This window comes from Pomacea canaliculata, linkage group LG7 (genome assembly GCF_003073045.1).
Source record: "Pomacea canaliculata isolate SZHN2017 linkage group LG7, ASM307304v1, whole genome shotgun sequence".
In the NCBI taxonomy this organism is placed as follows: domain Eukaryota; kingdom Metazoa; phylum Mollusca; class Gastropoda; order Architaenioglossa; family Ampullariidae; genus Pomacea; species Pomacea canaliculata.
The window spans coordinates 27650560-27674937 of record NC_037596.1 but is presented as its reverse complement, the minus strand read 5'-3'; the positions used below and the strand labels follow the sequence as shown (position 1 = coordinate 27674937).

General features: G+C 36.0%; 1 protein-coding gene across 5 annotated transcripts in view; it reads right to left on the bottom strand.

The window, feature by feature from the left end:
* LOC112568915 (ficolin-2-like) overlaps positions 1-23441 on the bottom strand; it is a 127187-nt gene extending 103746 nt beyond the window's left edge. For 2 of the 5 annotated variants that reach the window (XM_025246479.1, XM_025246482.1), the window contains exons 1-7: positions 23407-23441; positions 22849-22934; positions 22267-22433; positions 21771-21923; positions 20180-20437; positions 19065-19189; positions 18292-18388 (exon numbers count right to left, since the gene is read on the bottom strand). In XM_025246479.1, the coding sequence (XP_025102264.1) occupies positions 18292-18388; positions 19065-19189; positions 20180-20437; positions 21771-21923; positions 22267-22433; positions 22849-22913 (865 nt within the window). In that variant the 5' untranslated portion in view covers positions 22914-22934; positions 23407-23441. Of the gene's footprint in view, positions 1-1720; positions 2521-4167; positions 4333-4958; positions 5056-5739; positions 5865-7060; positions 7325-8477; positions 8631-8940; positions 9108-10449; positions 10536-11450; positions 11579-16218; positions 16594-17541; positions 17707-18291; positions 18389-19064; positions 19190-20179; positions 20438-21770; positions 21924-22266; positions 22434-22848; positions 22935-23406 lie in introns of those variants that run through there. The other 3 variants (XM_025246476.1, XM_025246480.1, XM_025246477.1) reach the window with 3 other exon arrangements.
* Positions 23442-24378: the final 937 nt, after the last annotated feature.

Sequence of the window (24378 nt, the reverse complement as noted above, 5' to 3'; positions counted from 1 at the left end):
ATGGAAAAGGTTGTTAGGGTTAATAATACACCTACCAGGAAAAAGAAAATATTACAATTTATGTAACAAAAGTTTATGTGTGCATTTGCTCTCAAAACAAGTAATTTAAAAAAAAATGTAATACACTTAAGCCTATTTGCTTTTCTCAAGTATGAGTTGTGCCACTTCAAGACTGTTGTTGATCTTTAATCACACTTTTGCTTGTAATTACTTAACATATTTTAATATAAATAAATGACAGTCATTTTATCTTTTCGGGTCGTTTTCTACTGACATTCTTTCACAATTGTTTTGAAATAATGACCTGTAGCATAACCTTCGCGTAATATTTAACTCATGTCTTCGTTCATTAAACACATTTAGTAACATTCATTAATCACGGAGAATGAATTCTTTAGACTTTCCAAATAATAGTCAGAGTGTCCCCCTCGCTAAGCACCTTACCGCTGAGTCAGGGAAGTGTGCATTCACCTGCAATGTTTTGATGGCCTTAATTCCACTCTACATCCCTTACTATTGATAGACACCAGATATTCCAGAAAAATAAAATCGATCACGTCCCCCCTCCACCTCACTGGTTTTTGGCTGGCTGCCAGTCACCTGCCATGTTACAAACTAAGCTATCGTGGCTACAAGTATCCTAGTGACAGGCCCTAAACCTTATTTAAACAAGTTCTCGTTTTCACATCCTCAATTTATGAAAACTTTGTCAAATATCTTTGTTGATGCCTGTAAAGAGTTTTCAAAGCTATTACGTACTTAATGTAGTATATTATATCCTAAAGACTAAAATATTTATTTGAAACAAGCGTGGATTAAAATGAAAATAAATATACAACGAGGTTTCATTTATGTTAACGATTTATGTATTTTTTAACAAGTTGATGTTCATTGCAAGAGGTATATACAAGAAATAATTGGCATCGTGTTGTTTGAAATTAAATTTTCACATAAACTGATTATTGAGGGTTTATTCAGACCCACCGTCAGGAAGTATTTTCTGTGTAGGATTTTATTTGGAGAAGGGAAATAACTTTTACAGATTACAGACCTTGAAATTTCTCTCTCGTAAACCACACAGGACAGTCTCTCTTTTTCTCTCTCCATTGTTTTCACTCTAATCTGTCTTACTTCTTTGTTCTCCTCAGTAACAAGGAGCACGCAAATATATATATATTACTTTAACAATATGAGTGAGCGAGCGTCTGACTCGTTTAACTGCAAAAGGTAATGGCGGCATATGAAGAAAGTAAAATATCTAGTCGTTGACACTTACTAGTCTCGTAGACAATTAGGGTTTAAGTTTTTAATTAAATTTGTTTACATTATCGTGTCTACTGGTGAGGGTAGGATTAACAATTTTAATGGACTTAGAGCATAACAGTCATTCTTTCTTTCTTAAATATAAGTGCTTGATAAGGAAAGGAAAGTATGTGATAGAATACAAAGACCCTGCCAGTGTGTAGGTGTGACAGCCAAGTAAACAAACAGTGTGTCACCTGCTTGTGTCTGATTTCACCTGTACACGTCGTCTGCTGTGGCTTAATGGCTTTTTTGGAGGCAATAGTACAAATTCTCTTTGTATCTCTTATCTTTCCTACTTCTTATTACTTGAAGTGTTAACCATGTCTTTCACACACACACATACACACAGATTATTAACTTGCGACAACGAGACTATGATACATAAGAAAAAAGGGGGGTGCGTTTTGTTTTTTTCTTTATTTTGCGAGTTTTGGAAAATCTGAAAGGTCGATTATTTCTCTAGGATACTGGTATTTGATATTGTTTTTTATTTGAATACGTCTAACAGACAGACGCAGTAAAGTTTCAATACATAAAAGTAACGAAAGTCTACTGAAACTTTTTTTAATTCGGAAAATGGATAACTGCCATATGTAATGAAAACAATAAACAATGTTTTATAAAGGCAATCATCGTTCGGTATTATTTGAAAAAGTACGTGTTTATTGTTGCCTTTTTAACACGATGTTAAATATCCATATAATTTTTTTAATATCTGAGGAGTTAGTAATTTAACTTAGAATTAATATTTGAAATCCAAATATTATCATTATTGGTTAAATTTTAAACACATTTACTTATTCATAGAGAGTCAAGTCTGTGAAAAGCAATTGTGCAATTTTATTACAATGTTAGGCAAGAATTAGTATCATGGTTATCATCATCAAAGTAACCGATCGAACTACAATGAAACTGCTGTGTATAGCTGACTAGTAGTGTCAACAGTGAGAGTACAGGAGACAAGGCGATGTTAGGCTGGTTTGAGTTTCATCTCGCTGAACGTGAAGCTCCTCCAGTCGTTATGGACGTAATACCAGATGATGGCATCATAACCCACGGCCCCGTCAACCTTGTACAGACCGTTGAGGTGAGAGGTGTGACAGTCGTTGTACCACCAGGCGCCGTGAAACACAGCGGCACAGTTGTCAGGGTATTTGTCGTTGTCTCGGTCATTGGTTGTAAAACTCAGGGTGTTCTGATACTCCATGCTGTCACCTGTAAACAGACACACACGTGTATATTCAAACGCACGCACACACATGCAACCCAACCTTTAGTAGGGTTGCATTGGCATTACGAAGCTCTACAACACACATAATATCAGTCTACAAGATGTGGCTATTAATTCTTATTAGCTATGTCTGTGTTGCTCATTATGACGAAGCCACGCACTACATATAATAATAAAGCAGAAAACAATTCTAGTCCATCTTAAGACAAACCTACAGATAATAATATCAACACACCATTGCCCTATTAAGAAAGTCTATAAAGAACATTTAAATTATAGTCACACTAAGACAGCCCTGCAGCAAAAGTTAAGTGTACACATCATAACTACCACACTGAGGTACACTTCTCTTATTACCGAGTACCGCATGTTACAGGTATGTTAACACAACCATTAAAATCTTTAATTTAATAGAATTTGGTTGTTTTTGTAAAACAGAAGACTAAGATAAATTTCTCATTTTTAGATCACGGAAGACCCGACCAAGACTTGTTTGATTTCACCATTTAGTTTTTAAAATACTGGTAATAAAGCTTACATAGAATAAAACTTGCATCCGTCTGTTATTTTTTCTTTTGTTCCACTACAAGGATGTTTTACTCTAAGTGTGACATGAACTTTGCTAATGTAGGTTAGATGATACTCATGAAGTCCCAACCTGAGTTGCCTTAAGGTACTGACAACCTTATTGGCCGTCGATTTGTATCCATCCCTTTTTATAGTTAATGTAGGCATGATCCTTGTATTCATTAAGGGATCCCTCTCATGAGCAAGTTAAATCTTTTGTTAGGCATCAGACGAAAACAGCCCTATCTAAGACAGCGAATTGTGTAGACAAGATCCTTTTGCCAAGTATAGACAAATTGTATAGTTTTGTTTATTTGAGAAAACTCTCTACATTGACCATTAGAAGATGTGTATTTTACAATAGCCTTTGTGGCTGACGGTTGATTTTTAATGTAAGCATTGATGGACCTAAAATTTATTGCAAATTGTAACAAACACCCGGTGATAGTAAAAACTTCATTGAAAAATTAAGTGCACACACCAATCTCTTACTTAGAGTGTGCTATGGAAAGAGATATAAATAGTCATTATTTGCATTTTTGATGTCACAGGCGCTCTTGCCAAAATAATGGTTGTAAGACAGAAGGTACCCGATATGAGAAATTGTGCAGTCTCTTCAGTCTTATTTGCGCTAAATACTGTGAAACTGAAAAGAACAGTATTTTCAAATTATTGTAATTTTGCACACAACTTGACATCTGAGCTTATAGCCATATTATTTGGGGAATGGAATGACAGAGATACCATACTTTCTCACACTACTACAAATCTAGTCAAGACCAAAATTGAAGCCAAAAAAACACTGAAAAATATGTCAGATTTCTACAAATTTCACCAAAAAATCCTATGGAAAACTTTGTACTGTTTTTAATGGATCCACTCACTTGCTCTGCTACATCAAACGAAAAGCGTTGGGTAGGAGGAGACGGTCTCACCCACGCACACATCTACGCACTGTCATGCCCACCTACACTAACGTATATAGTGATCCCCTCATACCTCATCCACCATGACAGCCTGCCAGTCAATCTACGTCTTTATCTTACTGTTCAGTGGTCACATACCTGCGGTACCCGAGTAGCCGGACACATTCAGTCTGTAGTTTGTCTCAGGACCACCCACACTGAATGATGAATACTCAGCATAGTGACTCTCGCCATTCACCTCCCTGAGGTCAACACGCAGTCGGACAGGTTTATCTTTGGTCAGTCTGTACAACCTGGACAAGCCTGAGGTAAGACATTACAATTATCTTAAGTTAACGGATAACCCTGACAGTGAAATATTTGTCTTTATCTTGCTTAAGAGATTTCGTGAACCACAGTAGTCTTGTAGGTCAGTACCTTAATCAGGCCAATTTTAAACTTTTGAGATAATTCTTAGGCTTTTGTCACAAGAATTTACGAACAGCTAATAAGATCTCTTAGTACATTACTTTATTTACTTCTTATGAAAGTCTGTATACTACTACTACTTGCACTACTACTACTACTACTTCCACTACTGCTACTACTTTTGGTACTACTAAAAATTATTTTACACCATGTTGCCCATGTAGACAAGTGCTCCAGGGACTGGGTGCGAAAGACAATAAACAGACTGGCAGTCAGTCATTCATAAACATCAGAAACTATACAAAAACATATGCCTGAGCAAACATATAATATATCTGGATGAAGATTTATGAAGGGAAGATAACTTTTGATAAAGCAAGGTGTTTGTTTAGAGAAAGTAGGAGATCAGATGTTGTTAAAAACATAACACATATTTTTTACATCAAATACTAAATGAGGAGATGATCAATATGCAATAGCAAAGAATATAACGCAAGAGAATGGGAGAGAAACACCCTCACCCAGCCAGAACTCCCCAGTGACGTCACCGAAACCGTTTTCATAGTCTGTCCAGTTCCTGTAGAAGTCAACTGAACCATCACGACGTCTTTGGAAAACCTGACCATCACACACAAGTCCATCAGTATTTACAATGGATACTAAAATCCAAAAATAGGATCAGACACTAATTACAGAGGATAATTGATTACATATTTAGTTAAGGAGTTTGATCAGCTGTGGTCATAATCACTTTTTGAAGGCACAACATCTCCAGGTAATGGTAAAGTATGTAAACATGTAATAAAGCTGACATTCATGTGAACATATACCATTCGTTGATTCTACTAAAGTATGTTTAAAATTACGTGTCTTTAAGTTGTTATGATTAAACATTGGTATACACATTAAGCCAAAAGGTTACAAAGTAAACGCTGCCAATAACATCTATCAAACTCCCTGCCAAGCATAGTGATCTCTATTAACTATGTAAGAAATTTGTAAACAACCAACACAAGCACGCCAGGGCGATAATCTAAGACTTGTCTAATGTCAACCACACATGCCGGAATGTACAACACAGAGACAGACACCTCTGAAAAAGAATTAATGTTCTCCTACTTTGTCTCAGTAGTGTTATAAGATAAGGAAGAAACAAATTCTTTGATTCTACGAACTGTCAGTGTGTTACCCTGGGTGTTAGTGAGGTCACACTTGTTAGCAGGAGAGTCGCTACCTGAGTCATACACACTGACAAACACGAACACCTGAGTCGTACACACTGACAAACACAAACACATGTACCAGCCAACCACCGTCGCCAGAGTCCATGTCACACCACACTGTCAGGTTCTCCTTGTTGTCTGCAGGCTGAATGGAGTAAACACCAGTCTTTCCTCCGTTTTCCTGCCAGGTTTGGCATGACTCTCCTTTTACACATACAAAAATCATTTGGTTTGTAATAAATTTGTATAAGATGAGCAACATAATAACCTAAATGATAGAAACAAGCATCTGAGTAATTATTACTACAATAATGATCCTAAAACTGAAAGTGGCTCATCCTGAAACCGTCAAGGAAAAGAATGAAAACATTTCAACCGACCCTCATTATGTTGCAATTTAAAGGATTGGATATACTCTTCATCATTATGTCCTTCAGCTGCTGTACAGAGACACTGGATATGATTACCTACACCTCCACTCAGTATACCTGTGAAGTTAATTACTTATCGATTCCAGTTAGGTATTTGTCTTTTTTTCGTATCCATGAGCCAGTATCTTACCAGTTTATGTTAATCGCGTCTACTATGTATAAATTATTATGTACAAGAATTATTAGTAATAGCGCAAACTTATTTTTTTTATCGAAGTGTCTCCGACACAAGCAAGACAAAGTAGTCGAGACAACTGACATCTGTCCTTTGTCATTCACCGTGTGTAGAGGTGCATTTAATGACTAAATGAAATATAGATGAAAGTAAGATTAGAGCTGAACCATTCTCCGGATGTTTGCTTTCCTAACATCAAGCTATTTCAATCAGTAATTAGATGTTAATGACTCTGGCCGAAAAATCGGGAATGACATTATTCGCACAAGCAAAATAGTTAGCTCGTGGACATGAATAAACACTGAATGAGTCAGCTTTAAAAAGCAGATATATAAATTTTAGGAGAATCTTACATCTTTCTATCATTCTCTTAGCCCTTAAGAACAAGAACAAGACATGAATGGCAAACAAGGCACGGGAAAACAAAGAAATAAAATATGAACAAAAAAAAAATAAATAAACAGCAGTACTAGTGATGACTAAAACAAGTAAAACATAAAAATGCAAAGAGAAAATAAAAAAAAACAAAAACTGAGAGGTTCGTGATAAAGGCGATGAAGGACGGGTGTGAAAAAAGACTTAGATTATCTAAGGTTGTTAGTAGTAATGTTTACCGAAGAGGTGTGTTTTCAGTGCACGTGTAAAGGAGTCCATACTGGGTAGGTGGCAGAAATGGAAAGAGAGATTATTATCTTGTAGCAGAATGACTAAACATCATGTGGCCATATGTTATTACGTGGAAAATCTGAATACTGCTCACAATTGTAATACATTTTACTTGTCTTCTGACTGACCTCTAAGACGACACGAAGCCTCGTTTTTGCTGAAGACTTTACCAGAAGAACAGACACATCTGCCTGTCAAACACTGACTGTAGGGGTCAGGACAGTCCAGGTCGTTGTAACACAATAAGTTGTACCAGACTGGGTATGAGGCGAACTTTGTAAGACAGGATCTCTGGTAGTGGGTCCACCCTTTACCCGTCTTAGGATACCACTCTGAGGGCGACTCACGCGCCGTGACGTCATGCAGAACACAGAGCCCTCGTACGGCTGAATCTGTAGGTAAGACATGAACCCAAACTGAATGTGATATAAATAATTTAGACAAGACTAAAAGCAAGTTTTCGTAACATGTATCAAAAGGTCTATTACTCAAGCGTGTTGACAAAATGTGTGGGATGCAGTTTTAATTCTCCTTTTATGTTCCTGTAAGCTTTCCTTCAAGACATTGATTTTAGAATGATTATATAGGGAGCTGTTTTATCCATTCGTGTTGGGGAGCCCAAATTTTGCTAGTCCTGAATCCTGATGCTACAGTTCTCTATGTTTTTGTTTCTCAGTGTGCAGAGCTGAGGGACGTGCTTAAAAGGTCTCTTGCCTACATAAAGTATGTTTCATTAAATGTTGATGTAACTAAAACTATGTACACCAAAGTCAAACAGATTTGTAAGCTGATGATTGCTCTATTTTTGTATTTATTATTTTCAGTCATTGATACATGTGACCCAAAAGTAAAAAACTCCTTATGATTTAGTTTTGTAAGACTGTAGTGAAACAAAACTTTCTCTCAAAAGGTAGTGTAATGGAATTATACTTCTGTGCAATGATAAAAGTTGGTACTGGATTCGGGAATTGTCTGTATCTGAGTCCTGTTTGTAGGGCCAGAAGTTGGAAATGTTGTTCATATAAAACAGAGTCCTGTTTTCCTTTTCCCTATTTCTGAAATTCTTTAACCTTACTAGTAATTAGAACTTTACATATTTCTCCAGAAACAAACAATTCAGCTATCTAATGTGTTTGCACGAGCGCGATTTCTTATTTTCATGCAATATAACATAATTTGTTTGATACTAATTAAATGTACTTGATATCTCTTTTCTAACAAATGCTTTTTAGAACTTGTTTGTAACTTTATTATGCTTCAAAGAATTTTTATGTTTTAAAATTGTCGTTTTTAAGACTATCCATATTGCAAAAAATTAAATACAAACGCACAATATCTCGACATAACTACTATTTATGCCCTTTCGTACCCATGACTATAATTATTAAGCGTTGTAATACTAAAAAAAAACGGAGATAGAGAGAGCAGAAGACACATGAAGCAAACTCGAAATTAAAGACTGTAGAAATTCTATCTAAAACAGCATCATTTGAATATTTATATTGCTGAAGTATATTTACAGTTGAAATTTTTTTTCATACAAACCTCTAAAATCAAATGTGAGGCAACGTTTAGTACTCAGACACAGTTTCTTGCAGTCTTCCAAACTGAGTCCATCCCTGATCTCAAGAATGTGACCCTTTAAACCGCTGTCTGGATACTCCATGAAGGTGTTGTGCAAGTCTTCTGTGCTGCATGCTAATATATAAAAAAACTTTGATCAACAAGTATTTACAGAAGAAATTAAATTTAAATGAAAAGTTTTACGGTCTGACATAGTTAAAACAACACTAAGAATAAAGTGAACAAATTTGTTTTCTTCTGTTTTTTTCTTCTTTTTTATACAATCTGAGTAGAGTTGTTTATGTTATTTTATTTAATCTGTTTAGAGGTTGGTACTTGGTTATTCCTTCAAGAAAGTGAAATTCATACAAAAGCATTTTCGATGCGAAAACAAAGATTGTTTTCTTGTCGACAGCCATATCATGCGATTAAATTGTCCACTCACTGGCAGAACAAATGTAATAAGTCGCTGAGAAAAACAATCCTGGTCGACATCGACACTTGTTCACGTAGCACACAGCGTTTGTGTTATCGCACTCCTCGTCAGTCACACAGCTTGATGTCGACCAGTCGTGTGGCTTGCTAGAGTTGCCGTGGTGTCTAGACTTTTCACTTTTGAAAGTTATGAATAATTTTATGTTATTAATTAGCATGATTTATTTTTCGTTTCAAATTTAACAAAGACTGTTGATGCCCTACCTGATAGATATTTTAGAAAAAAATTAACAAAACATACAGAAAAACAAAACGGAAAGCCATTGAAAATGCATTTGTTTAACAAGCTTGTAAATTATGTAACAACCTTCCCTCTAAATAAAATAGACCTGTATAGTAGTCATCACTCTTTGATTTTCATTAAACGAGATTCAGGCTTGGACTGATTCAAACCACATTTCACTCAAACCACAGAAAACTGAAGTCAAGTCATGCTTCTAACAACCAGACAAAAAAGACAAACCTAGTCACCCCTTTTCCAAGTACCCATATCAGCGCTCAGTTAATAATGGATGTACAGAAAATCATGAGTGTTACCATCTCAACCACAAGCAAAAACATCTCCAAGAAAGTCTACCAGCTGTCAAGAATTAAACATTTCCTAGACCCACAACACAAGAAAACTCTTCTATACCACCCACATCCAGTCAGTCATTGACTATATCGCTAGTGGAGCTTCCATGAAACTTCTAGCAAGTGTTGAGAAGCGAGCTATCAAAGCTCTTTTGCTAGAACCAAAAATAGACCAGAATGTCTATCCCTCTCTTGGCGTCCTTTCTCTAAAAGACAGACCTAAAGTTAATAAATGCATTTTCATGTATGAAATACTGACGGGTAAACTCTCACTAAGACTATGTCTCAACTATTTTCCTCCAAAGACCGTAGAACCTCTCCAAAACTGAATATTCCCATTCCTAGACAAGACCTTTTTTAAATCAAGTTTGAAATACTCAGGAAGCGTGCTATGAAACAGCCTCCCTCTCCATTGTAAGCAATTGAGCTCCCTGAACTGCTTTCAACGCCATCTATCTAAATTCTTTCTAGACAAATAGATGAGGCCTCTAGAGATTCCTCCCAACTTTAGGAAACCTTGTAAATAAATACAATTTTTTTCTTAACCACCACTTTTGTACCTATCCACCTTATTTTATATATAGTACAAATTATTCTATAAATCTTAATTACTTCATTTAAGTAGTTAATTTCATTCCCTCTAAAGAGCGAGGGTTAAACGGAAAAAAGCTTTTTCATGCTTATTTCAGCTCTCCTAAATAAAGCATTGTCATTGTCAATTGTCATTGGCATTGGTAAAAACAGGTTTACTACAAAGTAGAAGTTGTAAAATCTTTCCTAGTAACTATTTGTCTTCATTATGGATGTGTAGACTCTGCTTATCTAAGTGAAGAAAAGAACACGAGAACACGTGCTTGAGAAGTGAAGAAGAGCTCAGACATCTCACCTCTCTGTAGTTTGTGTCAGCAGACAAGGAGACACACACAGGAGAAAAAAGAAGAATCGTAGCATTTGTATTCACCTGTTAAACACCTGTAACCACGTAAAGTGCAAATGTTATTTATATTTATCGCATTTGTGTGATCGTATTAGCAGTAAGTCTAAATTACTACAATAGGTTCCGCTACCAGAAAAATTTTATGATAAAATAACTTTCGTAGAGAAACCTGCTCGACACTTTACACAAAACCCAGGCTAATATCTCTGACAAAGAGAAATAGAGACATGAAATATGTTCAAAAGACACAGTGATACTTAAGAAACATCCATAAAAAGGATGCAAAGAGTGACTGATCAACATCAATAAACATAGAGGCGGACTGGAATTGAACCATGTTAGTTCTATGTCACAGGTGTTATACAGAATTAAGTGAATTTGATTGAAGTCACAGTAAGCTAAAGCGGTAACACTATTTTTTATTGAAAACAAAATACGCAATGGTTATTGGGTATTAGCTGTGCAATTAAAGTATGTCAACAAATTAACTATTTAAAAATCATGTTTCCAAATTTTAAAAAACTGCTATTATCAATGACGGAAGAATGAGTTTTGAGGAAATGAGATTGACAGCTTTGAGAAAAAGGGAAAGAAGACATTTAAAAAGATAAATTAGAATTTGCAGGTGTTTTGCTCAGAGGTTTGTCTACAAGAAGTCCATTTATAAATCAAAACATTGTTAGATATGTCATCATTAATAAACCATAATTCTAGAGCTTGTTTGTGTCAATCCTGTCCTAAAGACTATTGGTGTCCTGCCAGATACAAATATGAGCAACTACAAAGACATTTAACAAGACAAGCATACACAAATCAAAAAGCTGTTATTTTACTTTAAAAGATTATGTTAAGCGATCTCGTAAATTTGAAACTTTTTGTCAACTCTATTATAAATTTTAAACAAACGAGCTAGAATGTTTGCTAATTAAATTTACAGTTATGTTACTTACCGTTATGCAAAAAGTTGTGATATTTTCTATCAGACTCCAAGGATCGTTAGCAACTTAAATACCTTTTGACTGATTATGAATGTTGATGATAGGATTAGTCGTATACAGCAGACATCGTTTCTTTTAACATCCATCATTCGAGTAAAATATGCTGTTGTTGACAAGGAGGACAAACAAGAGCATTATGAGAAACATCGAATGCTAGCCGCAACATAAATACACTGTCTATAATTCCCTTTAATCCAAGTTTTGCGAAAAAATTGAGGCGTGTGTGTTATTTTGGCATTGCCTTATCTCAAATCTTTGAAAAACACTACAATACGGATCGTCCAACTGTTTTCACTCTGTCTCTTGTGTCGTCACGTGTTCTCTCACTCGTGTTGTCATTGGGTTTTATTGCCGCTGTGTCGTGAGACTGATCTCGACAAGGACTTATACTATCAACTTTCAGCGTTTCGACAGAAATCTTTCAGGCGGCAAAATATGTTTTTGTAACTGATAATAGATACGTGTGACGAGTCCTCATGTAAGTAAATAACTTGTCACTTGGAACAGGAACTTCACAGTTCATATGTGTTTTGTAAATAGTAAGCAACAGGTTAGAATACACCAGCCACATATTATTTCTTTTTTCTGTATGTGAAAATTTTTAGATGAAATCTGTTTGTTTATACAGATATATCATTACTAATGATAACGTAGCTATTAGGAAAAGAAAAAGTATTACAATTTATATCACAACAGCTTATGTCTACATTTTGCTCTCAAAACAAGTCATTTTTACACATGCCTGTTTTAAAGTATACGTGTGTCTCCTACAAAGTTTTCATAGTGTTTAATCTCATTTATGTTTGTAATGAATTAGTTTCTATTAATGTCAACAAATGGCAGTCATTTTATCTCCCTGGGTCGTTCTGTACTGAATCTCTTTCACAAAGAGCTTAGGAAAATGACATTTAGCTGTTAAACTCATGTCTACATTCATAACATACCTTTAGTAATATTCTCTAATCACGGAGTGTGAATTCTCCAGGCGGTGTTTATCATAGTCACAGTGAGTAATACAAACAACATTAAGGTAAACACAATATTTAAACACGTGTTATTCTAAAACCACAATAATAAAATGTGATACGACGACCGATCTCATTAAAGGCGTTTGCAATATGGAAACAACAGGTTGCCCTTTTAATAAAAAGTTCCCAAATACAAGTAGTCTTAATGTTAATTTAAATCCATGATTAAACAGTTGTCAAACGTTTGTTACACAAGGAACAGATAACGCATGTCCCACTCGCTAAGCACCTTACCGCTGCTGAAAGTCAGGTAGGCGTGTGTTTACCTGCAATGTTTTGATAGTCTTAGTTACACTCTACATCCCTCACTACTGATAGACACCAGATATTACGGAAAAATAAAACCAGTCAAGTCCTCCCTCCACCTCCATGTTTTTTTTTTTTTTGTTTTTGTTTTTTTGACTGGTTGCCAGTCACCCGCCATATTACAAACTAAGCTATCGCGGCTACAAGTATCCTAGTGACAGGCCCTAAACCTTATTTCAACGAGTTCTAGCTTTCACTTCCTCGTTTTATTGAAATTTTATCAAATATCTATGTTGACGTCTGTAAACGGATGTCAAAGCTTCCAATGTACTTAATGTATTGAATTATATACTGAAGATTATGTGTTATATGAATCAAGCTTTGAATAATATATATATACAACGTCAGCTACGAGACTGTAATTATGTTCACGACTTATATCTTTCTTAACACGTTGATGCTAATCCAAAAGATATATACAAGACAAAATTGGCACCGTGTTGCTTGAAATTTAATTTTGACATCAACAGATTATTCACAGGTAATTCAGAGCCAAAGTCAAGAAGTATTTTTGGTGTAGGGTTTTATTTGGAGAAGGGAAATAACTTTTACAGATTATAGACCTTAAAATGTCTGTCTCTAGTAAACCACAAAGCAAAGTCTCTCTCTCTCTCTCCGTTTCTTTCACTCTAACCCTAATCCATCTTACTTCGATGGTTCGAAGCAGATAGTTTGTATTTCCTTCAGTGATGAGGACGCACCAGCAATAGAAAGGCTGACAGCAGACGACGTCTGACGTCATATTCCAGGCTATTTTTATCTGGTTTGCAAAGGGAAAGGTCAAGGCCTTTTGTCGCTGACTGTAGGAACGCCTGACGTCATGTCCATGCTACGTCACGCGTCGTCTGCTTGATGCTGAGTCTGCTGCTTGTTAAAGCAATAAGGTAAGATAAGACTTTATTTGTCCCAGAGGGCAATTCTGTGTCAGCTCGATTAAAATAAAAATTCATAATTGCATGCACAAAACTATTTATGTCTCATTCATTCCAAAATCTCCGAAAATAAACTTAGGAGCATCAGGACAAATCGAGTCGGGATTTTGTGTCACATCTGCGATGCACTGTAACGCGTTGCAAACATTTGCCCTGGAGCGTAGGATCATCATCACTACACACAGTTCGATACCCAAGTCTATCACTCAACGAACCGCCCGACACAGGGACAGACGAAAAACGATGAAAAATGAAGAAAATGCGAATTCGAGTTGAGAGAGCTGCAGACGTCGCACAACGAGGAGCGGCCATTTTGACGACCCATGTATGTATAGTAGACAGGTTATCGCAAACGTAGCACTTTGTAGCACCTTACGAGGGCAGCAGCTTAAAGATGGGATGGAGAGGGTTTTTTTGTGAAATGACGTTATATGTCATCTTTATGACTGAATAAAGATATAAATTAGAAAGAATCAGATGTTATGTATTAAAAATTGTATCGCCTCTGGACTGGGAAGTAAAATGGAGCTGGTGGTAAATTTAGCAATGCTTTAGACGGCGACACTTCTCTCATTCAAGTAATGCTTTGCTGTGTTTTTCTTTCATATGTTCTAGTCCCCTTTAATATCACTATATTGGAGAAAAATGTAGGTTTAAAAAGAATTTGATAGTTTATAGTAATATCTGCATCCTGTCGCTTGTAATAACTATTTTTTTTAAATCTCTACGCCCGTGTAGAGATTAATGCGCAGATGAGCTCTAGATCAAGGGAGAAAACTACTGTGCAATAATACTTAAGCATGGAAGAGTTTTGCCTCTTTACCTATTAGACATATACTTTAGGTAGTCATTATAATTTTTTTTTTTAAATGGTTGCATATAATTATAAAGGATGAGATCACCAGGCAAAGTCACTTTTTTTGCCCCTAAAAATATTGGCGTTCAGCTGCGCAGCGACATAACTGCGTACACAGTGGTTTACTTGTCTTTCTTAAAATGTGTTGCAATCATTTTCAATACGCTCTAATTCTAAAAAAATAACTAAAATAATGAGTGATGTATGGGGAGGGGGGAATCACAGCACCACATAAAACTTCCCGATGCCTAGCTGTGGGAATAGATGTCACATACAGAGGCTCCAGACGAGAGCTGAACCCAGAGCTTTTCACGAGAGTGATGACAGGTGAGTGTTTGAACCCTGATGTTACAGGTAAACCCTCAGCGGGTGACTTTGACTCGCCCCGATTTAACCTTTGTGGTGTGTGTATGAGTGAGTTACTAAAGACGTTTCTAGCTTTCCCTTGAATTTCTATATGAATCCGCAAAGTGTGTGGCGAGTGAAAAGGAACAAAAAAAAAAGACTGACAGGGAGTCAGCGCAGAGAAACAAATAAACAATTAAGAAGGTAACAAAATAAACTCAGTTATGCTTTTCTACATTTAGCCCTCGTCTCAAGGAAAGGGAGCTGAATTACTAATTAACTAGAAAACAAATGTATCTAAAACAAATTGAAAAACGTACAACAACCGATGCCTATTGACTTGGAATATTTATAAGCGAATGATTAACATATTAGCCTTCTAATTTATTGTTAACAATGGATGTTTGCGTTAAATCGATGGTGTCTGCCCACAATCACGAATTTTAAACTAGATGTGTTTGGAGTCCTGATTTTAGGTGGTAAAGTCTGAAAAGACAGAGAGAGATAAGAAAAACAGAAGGAGCGTGATAGCATCGCCAGGTTCGTGTCGACTTTACTCAGCGTCTGTTGTTTGTACGCTTGAGTTAAAAAAAAAATATTTTAAAATGTTTTTTTTTTACATGTGTGTATTAGATGTAATATTTTCATTACTAGTATTATTATTAAATGAAAACATAAAAAGGAAGTAAACAAAGAATACAAAAGGTAAAGGTGTGTCGTAACAACATCTATGTGATTTAGAAATGCACCTAATGGTGTTGTAGAATGTAAAAGCTTAAAGCACTAAACACCATTTGAACTAACTTGGTGTAATATTGCAAGCGGTAATACCTAGTGTCCTCTTCTTTCCTTATGTTCAAAATTTTTGACCTACGAGTAAAGCATTTTTGGTTTTGACAATAATTATCCAGTCGTTCCTCTTAAATGTACCTACTCGAAAAGAAAAAGACAGAGAAAAAAATACTGAGAAAGGCACACAAAACAGGAGAGAGAGAGAAAAAAATACCGATCAGGTGTTGGCGAATAACCACTGTAACCACACTAGAGTTTGAATTTGTAACCTGTGCGTAAATCAATGAATATATAAGGCAGGCAGCACTGTAACCTGTAGGAATTATTCCTCTATGGATTAATTTCCTTTAAAGACTGAAAAAACCAACCAATCAGGTATTTTGTTGTCTGAAAGTAGGTGACGTTTTGGTTAATCACGCGCCATGTTTATTCATATAAAGTCAAGATCAACAGTTGCGTAATTTTATTTCAATAAAAGACAGTAATTAACATCATCATCATCATCAAAGTAGTAATTCAAACTACAAGTAAACTGCGGTGAATAGTAGACTTTGGGGGTTAAACAGTGAGAGTACAGGAGACAAGGCGATGTTAGGCTGGTTTGAGTTTCATCTCGCTGAACGTGAAGCTCCTGTAGTCGATATGGGCGCGATGCCAGCTGATGCCGTCACCTCCCACGACCCCGTCAGCCTTGTACAGGCCGTTGAGGTTAGCGTAGTGACACGTCTTGTACCACCAGGCGCCGTGAAACAGAGCGGCACAGTTGTTAGAGTCCTTGTCGTTGTCTCGGTCATACGTTGAAAAACTCAGGGTGCTGTGATACTCCATGCTGTCACCTGTAAACAAACACACACACAAGCTTTAATAAGATTGCATTGGAAACACTAAGCTCCACAACACACATATTATCGGTGTTAAAAATGTTACTAGTGATTCTTTTTAGTTATGTTTGTGTTACTAATTATGACGGAGCCACACACTACATATGACAATAAAGCAACAAACAATTCTAGTCCATTTGACAACCTACAGAAAATACTACCAATACACCATTGCTCTATTTAGACAGTCTTTTAACAAACATTTACATACTAGTCACACTAAGACAGCCCTGCAGCAAAAATTAAGCTTACACATGTTACCTACCACACCGAGGTATACTACTCTTATTACCGAGTACCGCATGTTACAGGTATGTTAACATAACGTTCAAAAATTTTTTAATAGAATTTGGTAATTTTTGTAAAAAAAATATTAAAAAGAAATTTAAGATATTTTTTTCAGTTTTAGATCACGGAAGACCCGACCAAGACTTGTTTGATTTTACCATTTTGTTTTTAAGATATTGGCGAATAAACTTTACATAGAATAAAATTTGCATCCGTCTGATATTTGTTTTGTTTAACTACAAGGCTGTTTTACTCTCGGTGTGACATGGAGTTTTATTATGTAGGTTCGCTGATACTCGTCAAGTGCCAACCTGAGTTGGATACTGATAACATCATTGGAAGGCGATTTGAGTGCATCCTTTTTATAGTTAATGTAGGCATGATGGGTGTAATCATTTGGTCAACCCTCTCGAAAGCAAGTTACATCTTTTGGTGGGCACATTGCAACATCAAACAAAAAGCGTTCGGTAGGAGACGCTCTCACCCACTAACACATCTACGCACTTTCACGCACTCCTACACGTTAACATATCTAGTGATCCCCTCATACCTTAACCAGCCAGACAGCCTGTCAGTTAATCTATGTCTTTATTTTACTAATCAGTGTTCACGTACCTGCATTACCCGAGTAGCCGGACACGTTCAGTCTGTAGTTTGTCTCAGGACCACCCACACTGAATGATGAATACTCAGCATAGTGACTCTCGCCATTCACCTCCCTGAGGTCAACACGCAGTCGGACAGGTTTATCTTTGGTCAGTCTGTACAACCTGGACAAGCCTGAGGTAAGACATTGCAGTTATCTCATGTTACTTTGCTTTACAGATTTTGTCAACCATTGTCTCCTTAGTCAGTACATTTATCAAGCTAATTTGAAACTTTAGAGATAATTCTTAGGCTTTTGTAATAAGAATTAACGAGCAATGAATAAGATTACTTAGTGCTTCACTTTATTGACTTCGTATCTAAGTCTGTATAGAACTACTACTTCCACTACTTCCAGCTTCTACTACTGATAATAATAATTTTACAGCATATTGCCCATGTGGACACGTCCACCAGGCACTGGGTCCGAAAAACAAAAAACACGCCGACAATCAATTATACATAAATGTCAGAAACTATAGAAAAAACATATGCCTGACCAAACATGTAACCTATGTCTGGATGAAGATTCAGGAATGGAACAGATCTGTACTCTTGATAAAGAAAGATGTTTCTTTACAGAGGGAGAGAGAGGGAGATACGATTGTAAAAGACAAAGTACAATAAAATACCTGGCTAAAACCTATGTTTTACATTTAGGTGATAAATATGCAATAGCAAAGAATGTAACGCCAGCGAATGGGAGAGAAACACCCTCACCCAGCCAGAACTCCCCACTGACGTCACCGAAGCCGTTTTCATAGTCCACCCAGTTCCTGTAGAAGTCAACTGAACCATCGCGACGTCTCTGGATAACCTGACCATCACACACAAGTCCATCAGTTGTTACCACGGATACTAAAATACAGTAATAGGATCGGAAACTAATGATAGAGAATGATTGATTACATTTAGTTAAGGAGTTTTATCAGCTGTGGTCATAACCACTTTTTAAGGCACAACAACATCTCCTGGTAACGGTAAAGTATGTAAACATATAGTAGAGCTGACATTCATGTAAACATATAAATTAGTTTTTGCTAATGAAATAAGTGTAACATTACGTGACTTTAAGTAGTTATGACTAAACATTGGGATACACAGTCTACCAAAGGGTAAAAAAAAACGACGCAAATAACATCATTCAAACTCCCTGTCAAACGTAGTGTTCTCGATTATAAATGAAAGAATGAAATTTGCAACAAACCAACACACGCAAGTGATCGTGGTAACCGAAGTATTGTCGAATGTGAATCTTACATGCCGGACATTAAAACCCACAGACAAATACGTTTAAAAAAGAAATGAAATATTTTTCTCTAATACTTTGTGTCAGTAGTGTTATAACAAATGGAAGAGAAATAACTTTACTACTACGAACTGTCCGTGTGTGACCCTGGGTATTAGTGGGGTCACACTCGTGTGAGCAGTGTGCAGTGTGCAGAAGAGTCGCTACCAGAGTCATTGACACTGACAAACACAAACACATGTACCAGCCAACCACCACTGCCAGAGTCCATGTCACACCACACTGTCAGGTTCTCCTTGTTGTCTGTCATCTGAATGTAGTGAACACCAGTCTTCCCTCCATTCTCCTGCCACTTTCGGCATGACTCTTCTTTTACACATAAAAAGCATTTCACTTGTAAGAAATTTGTATAAGGTGGGCAACAAAAAACCTCAATAATAGAAAAAATATCTAAGTAACTTTCAGTACTGTAATGATTATAACAACTAAAGTGGCTCATCGTGCAATAGTCAAGGAAAAGACTAAAACACGTCAACCACTCCTCACCATGTTGCAATCTGAAGGATTGGGAATACACTTCGCCACCGTCTCCTTCAGCTGCTGTACAAAGAGACTGGGTATGATTTACTCGACTCAGTATACCTGTGTAGTTAATTACTTATCGATTCCAGTTAGGTATTCCTTTTTTTGATATCCAAGAGCCACTCTCTGACCCACTAACGTAGATCCCCTCCACTATGTGTAAATATTTACAAGAATTACTAGTAAAAGTGCAAACTTTTTTCTGATCGATCTTGATAAATGTTTCCGACACAAGAAAGAAAAAGTAGTCGAGAGAACTAACATCTGTCCTTTGTCATTCTCCGTGTGTAAAGTAAAGTATTTGTATTTGAAAAAGACATAACAGTTGACGGCATCGATAATTTAATAATAATAAATACAAGAATTGTAAAGCGCAAACTTACACTCTTCAGGAGCATGTTCGTGGCGCTTAAGAACAGGAACGAGACATGGACAGTATACGAGGGACAGGAAAAGAAATAACTAAATGAGAAAAAAAAAGAACTGTGTTGCTGGTGAATAAAAACACTAACAGAAAACGACAAGAGAAATAAAAACCGAGATTTGAAAGTATCATGATCAGCACGAGCAAAAAAGGGAGTAATGTTTACGGAAGAGGTGTGTTTTCAGTTTAAGTTTAAAAGCATTCAGTAGTGGGTAGGTGGCGAGTATGGAAAGGGAAAGAAAACCATTGCTTTGCTGCACACTAACTAAACACATTTTGGGCTATATTTTGTTTTGTGGAAAATCGGATTACTACTCACAATTCTAATACATGTTAATTTTCTTTTTACTTGCCTGGAGGACGACACGTAACCTTGTTCTCACTGACGATTGTACCAGAAGGACAGACACATCTGCCTGTCAAACACTGACTGTAGGGGTCAGGACAGTCCAGTTTGTTGTTACACAGCAAGTTGTACCAGTCTGGGTATGAGGCGAAATTTGATCTGCAGGATCTCTGGTAGTGTGTCCACCCTTTACTCGTCTTAGGATACCACTCTGATGGCGACTCACGCGCCGTGACGTCATGCAGCACACAGAGCCCTCGTACGGCTGAAACGAGAGGTAAAAATGAACCATAAATGAATATAATACAAACACTATAGAGAAAACTAAAAGCGAGTTATCTTAACATGTATAAAAACATTAGTCTATTAATCATGCGTGTAAACGCGCGGAATGTAGTTTTAATTCTACTTTTGTGTTTTTGGAAGCTTGCCTTCAAGGCATTAATTGTACAATGAGTATAACGAAAGCTGTTTTATCCATTCGTGTTGGGGAGCTTCAGTTTTGCAAGTCTAAAATCCTGATGCTAGAGTTCTGTGTTTGTTTGTTTCTTAATGTGATGAGCTAAGGGACGTTCTCAAAGGTCTCTTGGCTACATAAAGTATGTTTTATCAAACGTTCATGCAAATAAAACTGTGTAAGAAGTTCTAAAATGGTGAACACTAATACAAGTTTTAGGTAGGTTTAGTACACTTATTCAAGTAAAAAAAGAGCCTACTTGAACAGTACCATTTATTATGCATGACTAAATTTCCATTATCATTGATTATTATGACTTGGCTTAGTAATTTCTTGTATGGTAAATCATTAAAGTACAGGATCGTTACGTAAAAGTCAAACAAATTTATTAGCTGATTTTTGCTCTATATTGTATTTTTTATTTTCATTGAATCATACATCCGACCCGGAAGTAAAACGAAAATCTTCCTGAGATGTAGTTTTGTAAGATAATAGTAAATTAAAGTTTATCTCTTAAGGCAGTGTATTAGAATCACACTTCCTTGCAATGATAAAAATGATAGTGGATTCAGGTGTAGTCTTGTTTGTATGTGAGTCGTGTTTGTAGGGCCAGCAGTTAAAAATGTTATTTAGATCATACGGTTTCCGGTGTTTCTTTTCTCAATCTCTAACATCCTTTCACCTAACTAGTAATTATAACACTGCATATTTCTCCTGAAATAAACAAACAACTATCAAATGTGTTTTCATGCGAGAGATGTCTTATTTCCACGCAATATCACATAATTTGTTTGATCCTGATTAAATGTACTCAATATCTATTTTTGCAACAAAGGAGTTTTAGAAAATGTTTGTAAATTTGTAATGCTTTGAAGTATTTTTCTGTTTTCTTTTTTTAAGACTATACGTATTGTAAAAAATGAAATACAAACGCACGATATATTGACTTATCTAATATTAATGCTGTTTCGTACCACTGATTATAAAAAAATATTTATAAAGCGTATTAATAATAAAATAACAAGGAAAGAGAGAGAGCAGAAGACACATACAGATAACTCTAAATTTAAGTCTGTAGCATCCTTCGATTTCAATTACTACTGAAGTATGTCTACAATTCAAAGATTTTATTCATACAAACCTCTAAAATCAAAGGTGAGGCAACGTTTAGTATTCAGACACAGTTTCTTGCAGTCTTCCAAACATAGTCCATCCCTGACCTCAAGACTGTGACCCCATAAACCGCTGTTTGGATATTCCATGAAGGTGTTGTGCAAGTCTACTGTGCTGCATGCTAATATAAACAACTGTGATCAACAAATATTTAGAAAACATTTTTAATATTCAACAAAGAGCTCCTCATTCTGACGTATTTAAATCCACACTAAGATTAAAGTAAACAAATTAATCATGCTGTCTATCTCTTTTCCCAGTTGTATTCTTTTATGCTTTCTTCTTTCTTACTCAGTCTGACTAGAGGTGTTTATATTAGTTTATTGAATTTGGTTATAGGTGGATATTTGGTTTTAAAAATTATTTCTTTAAGAACGCGAAAAATCTACAAAATCATTTTTGAGATGAAAACAAAGTTTTTTCTTGCGGTCAGCCATATCACATGATTAAAATTGTCCACTCACTGGCAGAACAAATGTAATAATTCTCTGAGAAAAAAAATCCTGGTCGACATCGACACTTGTTCATGTAGCACACAGCGTTTGTGTCATCACACTCCTCGTCAGTCACACATCTTCCCGTCGACCAGTCGTGTGGCTTGCTAGAGTTGCCAGGACATCCAGACTTTCCACTTGTGAAAATTATTAATAATTTTATGTTATTAACTAGCATTATTCTTTTTTTTTTTTGTTTTAAGTTGAACAAAGACTGTTAATGTCTTGCCGGATACATATACCAAAAAAAAATTAATAAAATAAACAGAAACATAACAAAAAGGTATTGAAAATGCAGTTGTTGAACAAGCCTTAAATTACATTACAAGCCCTTAACCCTAAAAATATAACCTGTATAGGACCCATCACTCTTTAATTTTCATTGGCGAGAATAATAAAATCAGGTTTACTACAAAGTATAACCTGTAAAATCTTTCGTAGTAACTACAGTATTTATCTTATAGATGTGAAGAGTGGACTATGCTAATCTATACGGAGAGTAGAATACAGAAACACGTGGTTAATAAGTCAAGAAGAGCTAACATATCTCACCTCTCTGTAGTTTGTGTCAGCAGACAAGGAGACGCACACAGGAGAAAAAAGAAAAATCGTAGCATTTGTATTCACCTGTTAAATATCTGTAACCATGTAAAGTGCAAATTTAATTTATCTTTAACGTGTGTTTCTTTGTTAAAGTAATAGCATAAAGTACAAATTACTACAATAAGCTCTACTAGCAATAGAATTTCATAATAACATAACTTGCATGGAGAAACGCGCTTGACGCTAAACTCAAGCTAATGTGTCTGACATACATAAATAGAGGCAGGAAATATATGTTCAAAAGACACAGTCACAGTCGTAAAAAAGCATCTAATAAAAGGGTTCAAAAGTGTCTGATCAACATCAATAATCATAGCCTTAGGCAGACAGTTCGGGTAAGTACACAAGGTAACATTTTTTTTTTTAATTAAAGACTAGGCATTATAAAAAGGATCACTTTTCCTAAATAAGTGTGTAAATTACATAACTCTTCATTGACTCTTTTCTAAAAAAAAAAAAAAAAGAGCTAAATGCTTCACTACTCAAATGTTCAGTTATAGTTCTTACCGGTATGTAAAACGTTGTGATATCTTCTATCAGGCTCCACGGATTGGATGTCGTCGTGAAACAGCCGCTTAAATATTGTTTGGCTAATAATGCATGTTGATGATAGGATTAGTCGTATATAGCAGGCAACCGTTCTTTCCACACCCACCATTGGAGTAAAACCTGCTGTTGACAAGGAGGACAAACAAGAGCATTATGAGAAACAACGGATTTCAGGTGTCATGCACATAAGGACACTCTCTATAATCCCTGTTGATCCAGTTTTTGCAATAACATGAAGGCGTATGTGTTATTTTGACATCATGTTAATTCAAATCTTTGAAAGACTCTGAAAAATACTGAGCATCCAACTGTTTTCGCTCCATCCCGTGTTCTCTCGCTCGTGTTTTCATTGGGGTTTATTGCCGGTGTATCGTGAGACTGATGTTATCAATGGCTTATACTATCAGTTTTCAACATTTTGACAGCAATCATTCAGGAGTCAAAATATGTTTTTAAAACTAATGAACAATACGTGTGACGAATCCTCCTGTAACGAAAATAACTTGTCACTTTGGACCGGAACTTCGCAGTTCATATGCGTTTTATAAATAATTGGCACAAGTTTATTATACACCAGTCACATATTCTTACTTTTTTCTGCCTGTCTGTTAATAATTTTTAGATCATATCTGTGTGTATATACAGATATATCATTAATAAAGGTAACGTATCTACCACGAAAAAGACAAACTATTACAAGCAAGTAATTTTAATGTTAATTTGATTCAATGATACATTTGTAAAATGTTTCTTACAGAAGTAAGTGATCACGCATCTTCCCCCCTCGCTTACAGAGTCAGGCAATCAATGTTTTGATGGCTTCAAATACATTCGACATCCCTTAACACTACGAGGTATTCTGAAAAAAATAAAACCCATCAGGTCCCAACTCCATTTTACTGTTTCTCGACAATGTGATTGTGTTAGGGG